This window comes from Schistocerca serialis, chromosome 6 (assembly GCF_023864345.2).
Source record: "Schistocerca serialis cubense isolate TAMUIC-IGC-003099 chromosome 6, iqSchSeri2.2, whole genome shotgun sequence".
NCBI lineage: Eukaryota > Metazoa > Arthropoda > Insecta > Orthoptera > Acrididae > Schistocerca > Schistocerca serialis.
In genome coordinates this window covers 366,771,638-366,791,751 of record NC_064643.1, presented here as the reverse complement: position 1 = coordinate 366,791,751, position 20,114 = coordinate 366,771,638, and the positions used below count along the sequence as shown (strand labels likewise).

Sequence of the window (20,114 nt, the reverse complement as noted above, 5' to 3'; positions counted from 1 at the left end):
CATGCGTTCGTCCTCTGAGAGCTTGACGCCGTTGCGCACAGTCACTCGCCACATGACACGGCCATCTGCAATGCTTTCCCAGCGACTTGGATTGATTCTGGTCTTGGTCAGGTCTCTCTTGCAGACATCCTTGAAACGAAGATACAGTCGTCCCACTGGCTTCACACCCTCCTGAAGTTCTCCGTACAGCAGTTGTTTCGGTATCCATTCAGGATCCATGCGCCTGACATGTCACAACCATCTTAGATGTCGATGATTCAGGAGTGCAAAGATGCTGGTTGTGCTTGCACGATGAAAGACTTCGGTGTTGGGTACTCTATCTCTCCAAGAGATCTGAAGAATCTTCCGGAGACAGTGGAGATGGAAGCCGTTGAGTAGAGATTCATGCCTAGAAAGAGTTGTCCATGTCTCACAGCTATAGAGAAGGGTGCTTATAACACAAGCGTTGTAGACTTTTCATTTAGTTTTTGTGGTAAGCAGTCCGTTGTTCCATAGTCTGTTTTTCAATCTAGCCTTGACAGATGATGCCTTTGCGATTCTGTTAGTAATTTCAGTGTCCATGGACAAGTTGCTACGTATTGTGGATCCCAAGTAGGTAAAGTCATCAACTACCTGGAGAGGATTGCCATCAATGCTGATGGATGGAAGGTTGGTAGTGCTTTGCGCCATGATCTTAGGGTTTTGAAGGCTGATGAGTAGACCAAATTTTTTACAGGCATTTGATAATTTGTTGATTATACTGCAGCTCATCTTCTGTGTTCGCTACTAGAGCTGCATCGTCCACATATAACAACTCATGGATAACAACTGTATTTACTTTTGTCTTGGCCTTGAGGCGAGCAATGTTGAAAAGATTTCCATCAGACCTCGTATGTAGATACACTCCCTCTTCACAGTCTTCAAAGGCAAATCTGAGCAGAAGCGAAAAGAAAATCACAAATAATGTAGACGCTAACACATACCCCTGTTTCACACTGCTATTAACAGGGAATGCTTCTGATGTTTTACCGTTGAAGCAGATTGTTGCTTGTGTTTTCTCATGGAAAGAGACAATTATCTGTAGTAGTTTAGGTGGGCTTCCAATCTTCTGCAACAGTTTGAAAAGCCCATTTCTGCTCACTAAATCAAATGCTTTAACAAGGTCAATGAAAGCCATATAAAGTGGCCTCTGCTGCTCACGACATTTCTCTTGTAGCTGTCTTAAGGAGAAGATCATATCTACGGTTGATCGGCCGGGCCTGAAGCCACACTGAGATTCTGGGTAGATTCTGGAAGCTAAGATTTGTAATCGCATTAGGATGACTCTTGCATAAGCTTTCCTAGCTACACTTAGTAATGAAATGCCTCGGTAATTGTCACAGTCACTTCTGTTCCCCGTCTGTTTATATAGAGTAACTATCCTCGAATTCCGCATACTCATCGGGACATAACCTTCTTCCCAGCTGGTTGTGATAAGTGAATATAAATGTTTGAGAAGAACAGACTTGTTATACTTAATAACCTCTGCAGGGATCCCATCTTCATCTGGGGCCTTTCCGTTAGCTAGAGAATCTATTTCTCTACTGAGTTCTTCCGTAGTAGACATTGCATCTAGTTCTTCCATAAGTGGCATTTATTTGATGGCGTCACATGCATCCTTGCTAACTTCATTCTCGGCTGCATACAACTCGAGGTAGTGTTCAACCCAGCGTTCCATTTGTTTGCCTTCATCAGTAATAACTTCACCCGTCTTGGACTTCAGAGGAGCTGTTTTTCTGGCAGTTGGTCCAGTTGCTTTCTTAATACCATCGTACATTGCCTTAGCATCCCCAGAATCGGCCACTTTCTGTGTACCTGCACATAAATTCAACCAGTAGTTATTTGTGCATCTCCTGGATGTATGCTGTGCCCTATTCTTTGCTTTTCGTAGGTCATCTCGAGTTCTTTCATTTGGGTTTCTTTTGTAAGCAAGCCGGGCTTTCTGTTTAGCCTCAGCGACTGGTTCCTTTTCTTTCAAATTTTGCTTGTACCAGTCCTTATTTCTTTTTCCTTTTATTCCATAGGCCAATACTGCTGAGTTGTAGATTGCACCCGAGAGTTTTGCCCATTTCTTATCAACATTCCTTTCTGCTTGCACATTTCCTGGGAAAGCACTTTTAAAATTACTGGCAAAATCCTGCTTTCTTTGTGTGTCATGAACATGATCTGTGTTGATAAGGGGGTGACCTCTCGGTTTAGCGTGGTGACATTTCTTAGGAAGGAGCCTCGATGTGCATGCCACCAGGGCGTGGTCAGTGTTGCAATCAGCACTATGATAACTTCGTGTCAGTAGCACATTTTTGAGACCAGTACGCCGAGCTATGACTAAGTCAAGTTGATGCCAGTGATGAGAGCGCGGGTGTCTCCAAGACACCTTGTGCTGATCCTTAAGCTGGAAATATGTGTTTGTAATACAGAGTCCATAAAAGCAGCAAACTTCAAGCAGTCTCTGGCCATTTTCATTCATTTTTCCCACCCCATGATGTCCCAGGCAATTCGGCCATAAGTTATTATCTGATCCAACTCTAGCATTAAAGTCCCCTAGAATATACAGTGTCTCGGTGCTAGGTACCTTGGCTATTCTGTCACTGAGTAAATCATAAAACAGATCCTTCTCTTCCATGCTGGATGATAAGATGGGAGCGAACACATTTCAAAGCAATAATTCACTCTGTTCCACCAGATGGTGGCATAGTACAGTCCAGGAGGGTGTTTTTAATAATAATAATAATAATAATAGTAATAATATCCCTACCGGAAACAGCACTATTAACAGCTCAGAGGCGACTTCTATGGCATGTTGCAAGTAAAATGTTCTGTCACCCTGACTTCTAATCACCAAAAGCTAACTGATTGCCTTAAAAGTGAAAAATAATCTTACCACTTGCCACACAGTTTTGTCAACATTACGGGTAGCACACAGACAGTTACTTGTGTGAAATGTAACTGATCCAGGATGGTGTTCAGTCCTTGCTAGTTCCCTTCCTACTTTTACTGAAATTACTTTTGATAGCTGTCTGGCCTGATGTCCTCTGAGGCACAGCACATGTAAGCGTTTGACTGATGCAGACAGATTGATATCTCGGTACAAAGTGTCTCTTAACTACCTCCCTGGCCATATTTCTATATGGATACAGCAGACCACCAAATGGAACATCTGCTGTCAACTGCCCTGGGAACAGATAGCAGTATCTAAATGGCCCCTTTCGTGGACATGAATTAATTAATGTCTTTATCATTTAACAATTTACAATCTTCTTAATTTTTGTATACATACAATTAAGTTTGCTTTAGTTACTGAAAAAGTTTAAGCTCAACTGCATTTAAACCTTGCCGGCTAAAATTTTCAGAACAAAACTGACAGTAGGACATGACCTCTGAACTGCTTCTCTAAGATTCCTTGTATTCATAGTTATTTACAATACATTTTTGAAACTTGGTACAGCTGTATTATTGCATTATTGTAATCTAGTGCTGTAATTAGAACTTTCTATTAGGAATACAAATCATACTTAAATCTATCATGTATAAGGATATTTTTTGTTCCAAATTTGGTTTTTTAGTGAATAACATGAAAACTAATAGCGGTAACTGATTGGTGTCACATAGTTAATGTTTTAATATCAAACTGAGGCTGCATACAAATTTTCATCTTTCTGAGTCTAATATTTAGCAACTTCAATTTTTTGTAAAAGCACTGATTTTGGTCAAAATATTTTTCTGATGAAGTTGACACTTCTAAGTTTCATTGTGACATACATTTCCATATTCTGACCCATTTTTAGCTTTGTAGTCTTATTACGAGGGCAGTTCAATAAGTAATGCAACACATTTTTTTTCTCGGCCAATTTTGGTTGAAAAAACCGGAAATTTCTTGTGGAATATTTTCAAACATTCCCGCTTCGTCTCGTATAGTTTCATTGACTTCCGACAGGTGGCAGCGCTGTACGGAGCTGTTAAAATGGCGTCTGTAACGGATGTGCGTTGCAAACAATGGGCAGTGATCGAGTTTCTTTTGGCGGTAAACCAGGGCATCTCAGATATTCATAGGCGCTTGCAGAATGTCTACGGTGATCTGGCAGTGGACAAAAGCACGGTGAGTCGTTGGGAAAAGCGTGTGTCATCATCGCCGCAAGGTCAAGCAAGACTGTCTGATCTCCCGCGTGCGGGCCGGCCGTGCACAGCTGTGACTCCTGCAATGGCGGAGCGTGCGAACACACTCGTTCGAGATGATCGACGGATCACCATCAAACAACTCAGTGCTCAACTTGACATCTCTGTTGGTAGTGCTGTCACAATTGTTCACCAGTTGGGATATTCAAAGGTTTGTTCCCGCTGGGTCCCTCGTTGTCTAACCGAACACCATAAAGAGCAAAGGAGAACCATCTGTGCGGAATTGCTTGCTCGTCATGTGGCTGAGGGTGACAATTTCTTGTCAAAGATTGTTACAGGCGATGAAACATGGGTTCATCACTTCGAACCTGAAACAAAACGGCGATCAATGGAGTGGCGCCACACCCACTCCCCTACCAAGAAAAAGTTTAAAGCCATACTCTCAGCCGGTAAAGTCATGGTTACAGTCTTCTGGGACGCTGAAGGGGTTATTCTGTTCGATGTCCTTCCCCATGGTCAAACGATCAACTCTGAAGTGTATTGTGCTACTCTTCAGAAATTGAAGAAACGACTTCAGCGTGTTCGTAGGCACAAAAATCTGAACGAACTTCTCCTTCTTCATGACAACGCAAGACCTCACACAAGTCTTCGCACCCGACAGGAGCTCACAAAACTTCAGTGGACTGTTCTTCCTCATGCACCCTACAGCCCTGATCTCGCACCGTCAGATTTCCATATGTTTGGCCCAATGAAGGACGCAATCCGTGGGAGGCACTACGCGGATGATGAAGAAGTTATTGATGCAGTACGACATTGGCTCCGACATCGACCAGTGGAATGGTACCGTGCAGGCATACAGGCCCTCATTTCAAGGTGGCGTAAGGCCGTAGCATTGAATGGAGATTAGATTGAAAAATTGTGTTGTGTAGCTAAAAGATTGGGGAATAACCTGGTGTATTTCAATGCTGAATAAAACAACACCTGTTTCAGAAAAAAAATGTGTTGCATTACTTATTGAACTGGCCTCGTATTTAGTGCCACTTATCATTTTCTTAAGGTAACATGTTTTGCCTAATATATTCGTTTGATCATTCTGAGACTTTACTATGTTAATATTAATATACTGAAGCATACACTTCTGACATGTGGAAAAGATATTTTAATTTTTAATTTCACTCTTAGATTATGGTGCAATCCTTTGTATGTTAAGCACAGGTGTGTTCTGACGAAGTGGCACTGGTAGTAGTGAACGGGGTAAGCCCCAGTACTCTCACTCACCTCTGTACCTCTTACAATGAGACAGCGCTTGTTTCACCTCAGCATGTACAAAAATTTGTCTTTTAGGTTTTAATTTTCTCCAGAATTGGATAAATTATGTGTCATTTAGAAACTGCAGTAACTAGTGAGTACTGTAGAACTCTTTCCTGGCCAGTCTCTCCCTCACTCTAGTGACTGGTGAGTACTTTTATCAAATCAAATTCATTAAACAGTTCAACTAAATACTTAGTTTAGAGATATTTCAGTTGAGGTAAAGACCTCTAAATTCATCATACCCCATTGGGCAGGACCTTCCACTAGGTGACTCACCATAGGTCGAACACTTTTCTGACTATCCTAAGACTTTAGTGCTGTATTTTGAAAAGACCTTAAGAATACAATGGGTTGAACTTCATCATTTGGTGTGAACATGGGACAATTATATAAAACCCCTGTTTTTATTTCACACTTAATTTCACACAAAATACCTGTTTTGTTAGCACTAGCTTAATTTCCTGCTAAACTGTGTTCACTACTGGAAAATTAACATGGGACTGGTTCTCCCAGCTTCCTGCCTTGAGCCTTCTCTCTCTCCCACCTGACAGAGAAGCTTCCAACCTATGGCACCAGCAGAGACCTCCACACTGATGCAGCCAGAGAAACCGAGACTTTCTCAGGTGGTACCAAAGGTGGGGGACACTAACCAAGGTTCTACTAGTACTCAGTTAGAGAGCTGCCATTAGCCAGTGTTTGAAAGAGCGACAAGCATCAGGTTGCGGAGCAGTGTGATCATCATCATTTCCAGAAACTAAAACTGAAAAATTCCAACAACAGCCTAAACCTACAGAGACAAAAAGAAAAATAATAAACCTAAACCAATATATGATCCAGCTGTTATAACCACTCTGGGCCCCCATCACCTTCGTAACATCAAAAGTTACCACCCCATTTGCGAAAACCAAGTAGTTATCAAGAGGGCATCTGGTTATGTCTTCGTACTGAAAGACACCTTCAGCATATTAATGCCACTAAAGACCATGCTGGAAGAAGTAGTCATCTGAGCCCAATTGTCTGCCATGGTACCAGTATGTAATATTTACCCCCTACCCCCAAATCTTCTCCAAGAGATAACAAGCCTTATGGAACAATTATCTCCACCCACCCCAACCCCCACCCCCAGTTCATATTATTGGGGATTTTAATGCTCTTAACCCATTTTAGGGTAAAACCACTAAGAACAGTAGAGGGCAACTATGATACCAGGGCAATGAAACGTGTCACTTCAAGGTCACTCCACAAATGCCTTAAAATTGGCAGTACGTCTGACAAGCTAATGAGGAACACAATGCACTGTGTCTTCTGAACCAAATACAGCATAGCAACAGTAGCTTGTTCCGAATTGGACATTAACATGTTACGGGCTTCTATGTAAACATTGTGTGCTATAGTGAGGTGCACATAAGAAGACAACAGTGAGATGCATTCTGCACAGAGAGACAGAGAATATATTGTGCCAGTGCCATTGTACTCTTTCTGTCAGTCCCGTGCTTCACACTCCACCTGTCTCCTATCCTGGTAACTGGCAACACAGTGGTGACTGCTACACTTGGCCATTGTTTCTGCTTCTGACTCTGCCTAGCAGAATTTATATGCTCGGAAATCAATCACTGTTGCTTCTTCACGTAATACTTGTCATGTTTGTTTTATGTCACCCCTAATGAAACCAAATTTTTTACATGCACACCACTTAAGTGTGTGACCACCTACTTCTATATAATTGTGTTGCTATCTCACTTTGACTACAATTTTTGTTTATTAAAAAAAATGTCACCAAAGAGACATCATTCACCATGTGACAATCTGTTGGGATTTGGAATCCCGTTAAATAGTCAGACTTTAGAATTTCTGCAAAGGATATGTGAGTTTTATGAGCAAGGAAAAGAATTTTTCTGTTCGGGGGGTATCCATAAGTTCCTGCTGATACAGCTCTAGAGTGTACCTCAAAAACTTTTGTACTCAATTAAAGAACTGTAATAAGGAAAGGCATGCTTCTTCAAGACTTGCAAGATACTGAAGTAAACCGTGTGGATCAAAGTTGCTAAGGAGGAAACTGTTAGTTTTAGGTATCCCTGGAAATAAAATAACCAGTCTCACCCTGTTACAGATCTAAATTCATTCCGAGCTGATCCAGTTAGTCTGCACATTTATGGATATTATAATAGGAAAGAATACTGCACAATAGCAAAGTCGCTAATTTCTTTAAAGGAATGTGAACTTTCCTCAGGGGGAAAAAAACATCACTTTTTTGATGACGTTAAAAAGTATGGGCTTCCACTTTAAAAACTTAGGTGGGTAAAAGGTGTTGCTCAAAAAAGCTCATGTTGTTGTGGCTTTTAGTATCTTCTTAAACAAAATTATAGGAAAGGATATCCAATTAAGTGTATGGTTAGATGAAACATGGGTCAACAATGGAGAAGTAGTTGATAAATGCTGGATAGATTCTACTCCACCTGGCAGCAGTCATCAGGCAATGGGAAGAGGAGCCAAATTAATTGTGGCCCATGCCGGATCTTCAAATGGTTTTGTGCATGAAGGATGTTAAGCTTTATGATCAAGAAAAACCTGTGACTTCTATGAGGATATCGACCAACCACTATTTCTGCAGTGACCTAAAAATATGTTGCTTCAGTTTAGTGTTCTGACAGTTTTTGTAATAGCTAATACACCTTACCATTCAGTAATATTAGCAAGACTGCAGCAACTAGTGACCGCTAAGAAAGTGTGGTGCAGTGGGTACTGGTTAGAGATATTGCTGAAGTCATGAGTTTGACAAAGCTGCTTGCTATATTCACTTGTTAAGCAAAATAAGCCTTTGATGCCAACATATGTTGTAGATTAAGGGTACAGGATCATATAGTAATTAGTCTACCATCTTATCCCTGTCATTTCAACTCAACTGAATTGGTTTAGACTGATGTTAAGACTTGCATAGGTCTTGTCACTGTAGATGCCAGCTCATCAAGGAATAAAGTAAAACACGTTGGTAAGGTTATTAGAGAAGCACAGACTATAAGATAAAGTTATGAATGAAAATGAATAGTTAATGATTGCTTCTTCTTCTTCTGATGATGATGATGATCATGATCATGATCATTATGATAGTTTTGACACTGATTTGAATGATAATAATTACGGAGAACTGTATGTAATTGTGCTATTGACATTGTAGCTTGGTGTGCATAAATGTATCCAGAATTAATTTTTTGACTCTGCACGAGAGTATGCAACTGTTTCTTTATTTTGTTCTAGACGTGTCAATAGCATGCTCTTTGGTATGCTGAGGTTTACATTATACAATAATGTTTTACATGCAGCTGTTACAGTAATAGTTCAGAATGACTTCTCGTATACAATGTCATTAAGTATGATTGTTCTTTATTTATTTTACAGTTTTATATGCCATCAAGTGTTTTTTTCTGTAGTTGTTTTCTCCAGTATGAGAAACATGTTCTTTGTTATACTTTTGTATATTTTGTTATGCTATGCCTTATATACAAGGTGACTGAAATCCAGATTTTCAAAAAATACTTCAGATTATCAGCCGTGAGCATATGCAGTGGCAGCTATTGCAATCTCACAATTGCAGTATAACCAACTGTGTGCAAGCTGTCAAAAGACATGTTTCATTGGCCCGAGCATAGAAAAAACTGAATTTGTAATGCTCTAAAGACAGAAGTTGAAATGTATTTCAGTACTGGCCCATGGAACCTTCTCAGTAGTATATTTCACAGCATGGAGCCCTAGCTTTGTCCCTAGGATGCAGTGGAATGTTTGTGGAGACCTCTGTATAACAACCATTTACCAATTGTCATATTCCTACCATACTGAATACATAATGAATGTGTTCCATTTTGGTCACTTATATAAGCCAATTCGTAAGTGCAAGCTTCTGAAGCACCACTCAACATGAACCAGGACAAAGCAATCAGTCGTATGATTCAAGATACAACTGCTATTATCATACATGCTACAGATGCAACAATTTCCTTCCCTTTAGGTTCTCAGCACTGGAAGGCTGTGCCACAGAGGTCTGAAGAAACAGCAGAGACCATTAGAGATGGTAGAAAAGTGCTCCAATGTCATAAACACTATCGTCAATGACCAACTTAATTTTATTTCAGGTTACTTCAGGCGAATGCATAATTTTCATTAAAAAATGAAAAAAAGGAATGTTGGGAGCAATATGTCACTTGTACAAGGCTACACTCCATTCATTGAAGTATGGACTAAGCTCCACCACATTAGTGGACGTCTTCAGCTTACGAGAATCTCTGGCATCTCTGCTAAAAGAGGCTTAACACTGACCCCCAGAATATTACAGAACTTCTAGCAGCACACAGTGCAGAGTACTTTGCTTTCGAAAACTACCATCTTACCTATGTAAATCACTGACATCTGGCAGAATGCAGCAAATTCTCCTTCCACTCCCAGCACCTATAAACTCATTAATTTTTCTTTAACAAGTGGGAACTTGACAGAGCCTTACCTTTATTTCAGGATCTTTTTTCAGGAAGTGCAAAATACATAATCAGATGCTCCAACACCTCAGTGTTAACAGTAGAAAAGATTTCCTTGAGATTTTTAATCAAATGTGGCAAGAAGCATAGTGGGGAAGCATTCAAACAAGGAAAAGAGCGCAAAACACATGTAATTAAAGTTCAGTATGTCCTATAGCCAGCTTAAGTAAAATGTTGGAAATAATGGTTAATAAGCCACTTTTGGTGCTTGTAATCAGCTAAACTTCTTTCTTAATTCCATTGTGTTTTCCGAGAAGGCTTGTCCAGTAGTGATCATCATCTGCACCTAGAAACTGCAAAAGATATACAGTACAACATAGCATTATCACATTTTATCCCCATTACATAAATGAGGCTTTTGGGTCAGGCTGCCCAACTGTATAGAAAACTTTTTCTCACTTTAACTGTTTCAGGTCCAAGTGGACATATTTCTTAGCAGCCTCATCTATCCTTCAGTTACTAGACTCCATACTCCAACATGAAGTAAGACAAGCACTGGAGTTCTTTGTGAAAGTCCAGTCAGTTGTCTCCTTGAAGAATTTCCCATCCTGCCTCAACATCAGCAATGTGTGGGCAGCTATGCAATCTGATGAACCAAGAGTGTGAACTCCCTTTGTTACCCAACTCTGTTCCAAAACTAAAGGATCTGACTGCTCATGAATTGGCCCTGACACAGTAAACTGGCCAAGATGCAACTTGTATATTTAAGCAGTGAACTTCCAATTTCTCCCATTTGCCTGTACACACAAAATCACATTTCAAGCTCCTGCATAGTATGTACCCTGACTGGACATAACTCATGGTCCCAAGGGTAATGCTGATCCTACCACTTACTCAACCATATTTTACTAAGCCCAACATGATTATCTGTTTTGGAATTGGGTCCACAAATGGCTCCAAGGTCAGTGGTGATGTTATCTACCCCAGTGTATCTGTGGGTAGTCCTGAGCAGTCCTCTCTACCAAATGCATGCAGCACATTAACCAGAGCTGACAGCCAGAGTCAGAACTTTCCAACCCAGAACTTCCTCATGCACAGTGATTTCTTGAGTAGACTGTTAGCAATAGAGCAATGCTATTCATGAAACACAGTAGTTATCAATATCTATGGTCTACTATATAAGCTCCATAGACATGTAACTTTATGTTACTTTCCTTCGGATACTGAGCCACATAGTACACCAAGTAGTGAACTCACTAACAGACTGTCTAAGGAGGGAATCAAAATGGCTTCATTAGGTCTGAGAACCCCAGACACTGACCTAGGGAGCTATGTGCAACATTGTATTATGAAAGAATGAGAAAATGAGTGGAAAAGTACCACATGCCCCACCAAACTGTGGGAAATTCAAGAGATTATTAAAGGATGGCAAACTTCACTCCCAGTCTCTTATAAAGAAGCAAACATCTTGTGTTGCATTTGCATCAGCCACACCAAATTCTCAAATGAATTTGTCTGACAACAACCCTCCCCAGTGTAGCTGTAGAGTACTCCTGGTGGAGTCTCATACCATAATATAGTAGGTTTCTGTAGCTGGCCTGCCATATGGGCTGACGCTGGATATGTTGTTATCTGAGATATTAGCCAACAATACGATAGCTGTTGACCTCAATTTTGTATAAGAAAATGGGCATTACAATAAAATTTAATGATGCCTTGTAACAAGGGAAGGTGGGATTATCATACCTTTTATCTTACAACTCCTGACAGCTATATTTTTTTTTCCTTTTCTAATCTCATTTCATCAGTAGTCCATGTAAGATAGAATGTTCCACTTTTAAGATGTAATTATTTTCAGAATCCATTGTTACAGTGTAGTAGCCTCATTTTTTCTGCTTCTGAAATGTATGCATTTGTTAAAGAAACATGTTAGTTTATAATAATTCTGATCAGAAAATTTTACTTTCTAGAAGATTCTTGGCTAAATTTAAGACTCCCCCACACATTAAAACTTCCCTCTCATAAAGTAGTACCTATTTTTTGTCACTTTCAAGTTCTGCAGCTTTAGGTTGAACAAATTTACTTCCCTGCCTATTGTACCTTGATATTTTTCATTTTTTCTATCTTTTTTGTTAATATCTAAAATGTTATAATCTAGTTCATCATTTTCCACTCTGTGGTTAGTGAAACCCCAGGGAGTTTGCAAACTGTTTCAGGAGTTCACCAGAACTCTTTTCAATAATGGTGGGTTTTGAGGTGGCGTATTACTCTTTCCTAGGTTTGTAAGGATGATAATACTACTACTACTACTACTACTACTAATAATAATAATAATAATAATAACTATTATCATCATCATTATTATTAATATTATTGGTTTAGAATTAAATTAATCCTATAATGCCCTTTCTTACATACACTATGTGATCAAAAGTATCCGGACACCTGGCTGCAAATGACTTACAAGCTCATTGCAACCTCCATTGAAAATGCTGGAATTCAATATGGTGTTGACCCACCCTTAGCCTTGATGACAGCTTCAGCTCTCAGGTGCTGGAAGATTTCTTGGGGAATGGCAGCCCATTCTTCATAGAGTGCTGCACTGAGGAGAGGCATCAATGTTGGTCGGTGAGGCCTGGCACGAAGTTAGCGTTCCAAAACATCCCAAAGGTGCTCTATAGGATTCAGGTCAGGACTCTGTGCAGGCCAGTCCATTACAGGGATGTTATTGTTGTGTAACCACCCCACCACAGGCTGTGCATTATGAACAGGTGCTCGATCATGTTGAAAGATGCAGTCGCCTTCCCTGAATTGTTTTTCAACAGTTGGAAGGAAGAAGGTGCTTAAAACTTCAGTGTAAGCCTGTGCTATGATAGTGCCAAGCAAAACAACAAGGGGTGCAAGCACCCTCCATGAAAAACACAACCACACCATAACACCACTGCCTCCAAATTTTACTGATGGCACTACACACACTGGCAGATGACGTTCACTGGGTATTCACCATACCCATACCATCATTTGTCAGTCCACACAACGTTTTTCCACTGTTCAGTCTTCCGATGTTTATGCTCCTTACAACAAGCTAGGCGTCGTTTGACATTTACTGGCATGATGTGTGGCTTATGAGCAGCCACTCGACCATGAAATCCAAGTTTTCTCACCTCCCGACTAGCTGTCATATAGTACTTGCAGTGGATTGTGATGCAGTTTGTAATTCCTGTGTGATGGTCTGGATAGATGTCTGCCTAATGCACATTATGACCCTCTTCAACTGTCAGGGGTCTCTGTCAGTCAGTAGACAAGGTCTGCCTGTATGATATTGTGTGGCATGAGTCCCTTCATGTTTCCATTTAACTATATCAGAAACCGTGGACCTGGGGATGTTTAGGAGTGTGGAAATCTCACATACAGACGTATGACACTAGTGACACCCAATCACATGGCCATGTTTGAAGTCCGTGAGTTCCACGGAGCACCTCATTCTGTTCTCTCATGATGTCTAATGACTACTGATGTTGCTGATATGGAGTACCTGGCAGTAGGTGGCAGCACAATGCCTTAATATGAAAAACCTATGTTTTTGGGGGTGTCCGGATACATTTGATCACATAGTGTATGTGTAACTTCCAGAAATTATCACATTATTTACATAATAAATTAATATTTACCTTGACTGCCTGATTTACAGTTATGTAACCACATTGGGAATGCATTTGATTTCATTACAATGAAAATTTAGTCTGCCATCTTCTTTGTGTTCTAACAATACTAACAACAGTACTGCAACCCACTGAGGAATGTCTACATGGCAGTCAGGCCTTTGTTTTACAACAATAGCCTACTTATTCTCTCCTTGTGGCAAATGCAGTAAGTTGTCAGTGTATCGAAATCACTTCTGTTCACATTAAATTAGATAACTGGTTGAAAAGAGAACTGTTTGAAAAGCGGAAGTTTGAAAGGGAGACAGGTGATAATTACATTAGGTAAGTGTCAAGAAGTGTCCATGAAAACAGTGTGTTATTAGTGGAGACATTCTTGCTAACAGTATTCAGAAACCTTCTATACCAAAACGCCATTTAAAAACTAAACACCCCACCCATGTAAACAATTCTGCTGAATTTTTTCACATGGAAAACTAACACATGGAAAAATGATTAAACTACTTTTGTATCCTTTGCAAACAGTGACAATAAGAATGCTCTTGAAGTGCCTATCATGTTAGTTACAGAATTGCCAAAACTGTCAAGCCTCATTTGGTAGCTGAAGATTTAGTGTAGCCATGTATATTGGTGTAGTACAGTGCATTCTTGGAGAATCTTTGACAAAAAAAGTCAATATGGTACCATTGTCTGACAATATGATCAACTGATAGATTAAAAATATGTCAAATTCTGTCAAAAATGAAAGTTTGGAAAGAGTTCATGCGTGTTCTTCTTTTGCGATTCATCTTGATGAATCGACTGATGTCATCAATTTACTTTTTGTCCATTATATTAATGAGCACTCTGTAAAAGAGGAGCTACTGTTCTGCAGACCCTTAAAAGAGATGACTACATGAGGATATTAAGTTAACTGAAGAATACAGCAGTGCACTGATGTGACGAACATGAGTTCTGACAATTCACAAGTTTGCTAACACGGTCTCTCTCCCACCCCACCATTACAAAGCCAGAACACTGTCTAGCCTGTGATGATATATCATTGCAGTCTATGGTGCCAGTATACTTGAACTGAAAGTGATTTGTGTTATCAGTAACACTACAATATCTTTGTTAGTAGTTAGTTTCATAATAGAAAAAAATAAAAAATATTCATATGATGTGAACTCTAAATTGAAACTAACAGCATACGCAAGACAATGTGGAAACAGAACAGCTGAGCAGCATTTCAGTCCTCCACCAATAGAAAGAACCATTTGCAGTTGGTGGGCTGATAGTCAGGAAGACTAAATGTGCAAAAAGAGGAGCAAATGCAAAAAGGCCAAAACCAGAACATGAGATACTGAAATGGATTCAAGGACACCATCAAAATGACATTGTAATTAATAAAAAAATGATTCAAACATATGCTTGTAACCTAGCACTATTGTGGAACTTGACAAGGGTAGAGCTGTTGCTACAGATACATGAAGCATCAGAGACTTAGCATGTGAACCAAAACGAAAATATCTCAGAAAATGCCACAAGAGTATGAAGAGAAAATATTATCTTTCCATCACTTGATTAGTCAGCATCGAAAGAAAACCAGTGTAGAACTAACCCAAATAGCAGATATGGGTGAAACCCCTCTGACATTTGATGTGGCAACTAACAGATGTGTTGCCATGAAAGATGCTAGAACTGTAACTACGAAAACAAGTGGACATGAAAAAATGCACTACACCGCTGTCCTTTCATGTAGTGCTTACAGTACCAAACTTAATCCAGTGACCACTTTCAAGTGCAAAACAATGCCAAAACCTTCTGAAATACTGCCAGGTGTTGTTCACATACATGGCAAGAGTTGGAGGGACATGGCTGGTATGAAATTATAGATTGACAAAATGTGGAAGAGAAGGAAAGGTGCTTTATTGAAGAACAGTTCTCTTCTTGTGCTAGAGCAGTTTAGTAGCCATTTGAAAATTTCTGCGAAAGAGGAATTGAGACAGGGAAAAACAGAGCTTGCCATTCTGGGAGGACACTTCACAATTCCATCCTCTTGATTTCTTGATAAGCTGTTTAAATTGTATATGAGAAGGAATGGAACAAATGGGTGATGGATCAAACTCAACATTAATTCCTGCTGGAGGGAACTTTAAAATGATCTACAATCAGACAAATGTGTCAGTGGTGGTCAGTCGTGGTGTAGATTGAGAGTAGACATTATTGTTAAATCTTCCAAGAAGTGTGACATATGTAATGCTCTCGATGGCAGTGAAGACCATCTCATATATGAAGAAGACAACGATGGTAATGAAGAGGAAGGAGAAGAAGAAGAGGAAGGAGGAGAAGAAGAAGAAGTAGAAGAAGATAGTTTTTTGGGGATTTTAAAGGTCAGATAGGTTTTATGAACCAAGATATTCTTTCTTTAATCTGGCTTTGCAATCTAATAATAAAATGGTAAAAATGTTATTTAAAAATGCTTGAAAATTAATATGTGTTTTATAGTCCATGGCATATTATAGTCCTTAAAATAAGGTAATACCTGTGCTTTGTGATGGACTTAAATGTTACTATATGAACACAGTATCTGAGCACTGGTATCTTACTATTCATGGGACTGTTTATTTGTGTATTGGACTGCAAGCTTCAAAACTAATTACATGTGATTCTTACTGTTATTTTTTGACTTTTTCTGTATCCTAGCAGTATGCTCACATCAAGGCATCTTGGAACTTGTAATAAAGAAGATAAAATAAAAGTGTGTGCCCCTCATAATCTAAATCCACTCCTACCAGTCTCTTTTGATTTCAGTCTCCACATAGGCTGTCCTGCTCACTGCAAGATTAGCTAGCCTAAGGTAGAGGAATTTACACAGTAATCAAATTTTTCACAGCATCAACACGCTAATGAACATATCTACACATAAAACCTACCTCAATATGTGTAGTGGAAGGAACAATCAAGGTGCTAATGAATGTATCTACATCTACACTTTGCAAACCACTGTGAATTGCATAGTAGAGGCTGCATCCCATTGTACCAGATATTAGGGTTTCTTCTTGTCCGGTTTACATATGGAGTACAGAAAAAATGATTGTTCAGATGCCTCTGTGCTTGCAATAATTATTCTGATGTTATCTTCACGACACCTATGTGAATGATACATGGCCAGTTGCAGTATATTCCAATAGTCACCATTTAAAGCTGGTTCTTTAAACTTTGTTAATACATTTTCTTGAGATAGCTTACGTCTATCTTCAAGAGTCTTACAGTTCAGTTCCTTCAGTATATCTGTGACACTCCCCCATGGATCAAAAAAAATCTGTGATCATTTGATGCCCTTCTTTGTATATGTTCAGTGTCCCCTGTTAATCTTACTTGGTATTGGTCCCACACACTTGAGCTGTATTCCAGAACTGGTTGCATGAGTGATTTGTAAGCAATCTCCTTTGTAGACTGATTGCACTTTCCCAGTGCAATTCTGCCAATAAACCGGAGTCTGTCACCTGCTTTATCCATGACTGTGCCTCTGTGATCATTCCATTCCATATCCCAAGAAAGTGTGGCATCCTGGTATTTGTATGAGTTGGCCAATTCCAACAGTGATTCACTGATATTACAGTCATAGGGTAATATATTTTTTTCATTTTGTGATGAAGTACACAATTGTACATTTCTGATAATTTAAAGCAAGTCAATAATATCTGCACTACTTTGAAATTATATTGAGATCTGACAGAACGTTAATGTAGCTTCTTTGACACAGTACTACAATATAGATAACTATATCATCTGCAAAAAGCCTGAGGCTACTGTTAATATTATCTACAACCTCATTAATATGCAACATTAACAGCAAGGGTCCTCCACCTTAAGTTACTTCCACATCTGATGATGACCCTCCACCCACGATAACACACTGCGTCATCCCTACCAAAAAGACCTCAATCCAGTAACAAATTTCATTTGATATCCCATATGATGGCACTTTTAACTATAAGTGTATATGTGGTACTGAGTCAAATACTTTTCAAAAATCAAGAAATACTTCATCTATGTGACTACCTTGATCCAAAGCTGTCAGTAAGTCATGAGAGAAAAGTGAGAGTTGGGTTTCTCATGATTGATGTTTTCAGAATCCATGCTGGTTGGCATTGAGGAAATCATTCAGTTCAAGATATCTTATTATTTGTGGGCTCAGATTATGTTATATGATTCTCCAACAAATCTATGTCAAGGACATTAGATAGCAGTTTTATGGGTCACTTATTCTGGGTTTTCCTTCATAAAGGAACCTTTTGAAAACAGAGTTAAGCATTTCAGCTTTTGCTTTGCTAACCTCAGTTTCAGTTCTGGTCTCATTCACTAGGGATTTGACACTTACTTCGGTGCCTACACTTAAATCTACTTAACAGCGTGTAGTGGAAGGAACACTGTGTACCTGTTTAACCCATCCCCATCCCCCAAATCCCTCTAATTTTACTCCCAGTGCAATTATGTAATATTTTGTGGGTGGATTTATTGTTTTTCTTCGTTTGCCTTGTAATATCTGTTCTTAAAATTATAATAGCAATACTTACCATGATGCACAATATCTATTGGTGTTTATAATCAGAGTTTGTTGGGAATTTCCGTGAAACACTTGTGATGGCTTAACAAGTCGGTAATGAACCTCAAATCTCTCTTCTGAATACCTTGTCTCCTAGTGACACTACTTGTATAAAGTCAGCTGGGTTGTTCCTTGATGGCTCAACTAGAAGAATACTTTCCCGAAGGCATGGATCCAAGTTAGAGTCCAGGTCCTGTATACAGTTATAACCCATAATGGTTATACAGTGCAGTGAATACCTCGCTAGAAGCAAAAACTCTCATTCTAACATCCCCTCTTTAAAACATTATTGTAATTTGTATAAAACACACTGCTATTATTAGTCCATGCTGATTTCAATACATTATTTTGTTTCAGAGTATATAGGAAGCGGCATTATTTTATTATAATACCAATTGGCCTTCTTGTGGTACTTTGTAAATGGTGTCTGTACTGTTGCTGCAAGCGCCGAAGAGGAGCAATACCGTATGGGAGTAAGTGATGTGATATTCTTAGTGCTTCCTTTATGCAGTTGTCATTTTTGACTAATTTGTGTCATTTGACAGATATGGAGGAAGTAACAGTCACTGTCACACCAGAAACAAGACAGCCATCAACAAGTGGAAGCTTGACTCATCCTCAGAACTTCCAGCAGCAACAGCAGGAGCAGCCACAGCCATTGCCAAGGTCCCTCTATAATCCATTTCAGCCTATACCACTACCACCACCACCACAAAAAAATGTTTCATCAACTCAACCTGCAGGTGAGCCAGTTGTAAAGTACTTGTCTCTTTGTATGATGTTCACACTTTGTAGGACATTTATGACAAACGACACAAATATAGCTGTTAATGACATGATTTATTTGGTTTGGTATCAGCTGTTGGACTATTGCAAAAACTTGAACAGTTACCAGCAACTGGGGTCATTGCAGACTATAAACCCCCCCTCTCTCTCTTTTTTTTTTTCTTTTTTTTTTTTTTCTTTTTTTTTTTTTTTAACTGTGAAACATATTTGTATGTGAGAAAAATGCACCTTCATTCAGATTCCATGTTTAATTCTTTCAGTTCCCTTATACAGGACAGAGAGAAGCTAGGACAAATTACCTGCAGTGGTACATGCCTAAGAAAGTGTTTTGATGTTCAGACTACCCTTATTGCTTAGAATAGTGTTGGAGTTTATTTTACAATACCCAAATACAATAAGTGTCCCGTACATTCACAGATGAAATGAAAACATTTGTAATATGTAACAGTAAATTAATAACTACTTTGAAACTGTGTTTGATGAGACTAGATACATAACAAAATACAAACATGCAATGTTGCTTAACGTTGGAAGAACACTATACCACTGCTGCTTCAGCTGTAACACCAAGTGGTTAATACAATGAAATTACGTTTGAGGGGAGGCAGGTTCCATTCTCCAATTGGCCATTTTGACGTAGATTTTCCATGTTTTCTTTTAATCCTCACACAAGCCTAAGGCCTGATTTTCATGTTTTCTTTTAGTCCTCAGACAAGCATAAAGCCAGTTTCCTTTGCCTTTCTTGTCCAGAGTAAGCTTGTGCTCCACACCTAGTGACATCAAGGTTGACACAGAGTTTAACTCTGGTCTTCCATTTAGATTTTATTGTTTGTGTGTGCAGCAAAACAGCTTCTACACTGTGACTGGATAGATAAAAAGTCTGCTCACTTGGTGGTGGCGGGAGAACACACATACAAATTTAAATTTGTGAGCTGGATATTGGCTTCAAGAGCTTGCAAATTTACGAACCTTTATATGTGTGTCCTCCTGCTGCTACTTGGCGAGTAGACTTTATATCTATTCAATTACATTATATTTGCAAAAACTGATTATTTTAATTGCTGCAAACAATTTCTGTGTAAGAAATGAAGATATGCTGAAGTCTTGGAGCATTCCAGAATATTTCTTCTGAGAATATTCTTTGACTAGGAGTTCCACAGTCTGTTCATG

The 20,114-nt window shown here is 39.2% G+C and overlaps 1 protein-coding gene across 1 annotated transcript in view; it reads left to right on the top strand.

Annotated features, from left to right (window-relative positions):
• The window catches only part of LOC126483876 (uncharacterized), a 100,218-nt gene that overhangs the window by 45,775 nt on the left and 34,329 nt on the right, over nt 1–20,114 (top strand). Inside the window, exons 3-4 of the mRNA XM_050107124.1 lie at nt 18,516–18,631; nt 18,704–18,901. Coding sequence (XP_049963081.1) covers nt 18,516–18,631; nt 18,704–18,901 — 314 coding nt within the window. The remainder of the gene's footprint in view (nt 1–18,515; nt 18,632–18,703; nt 18,902–20,114) is intronic.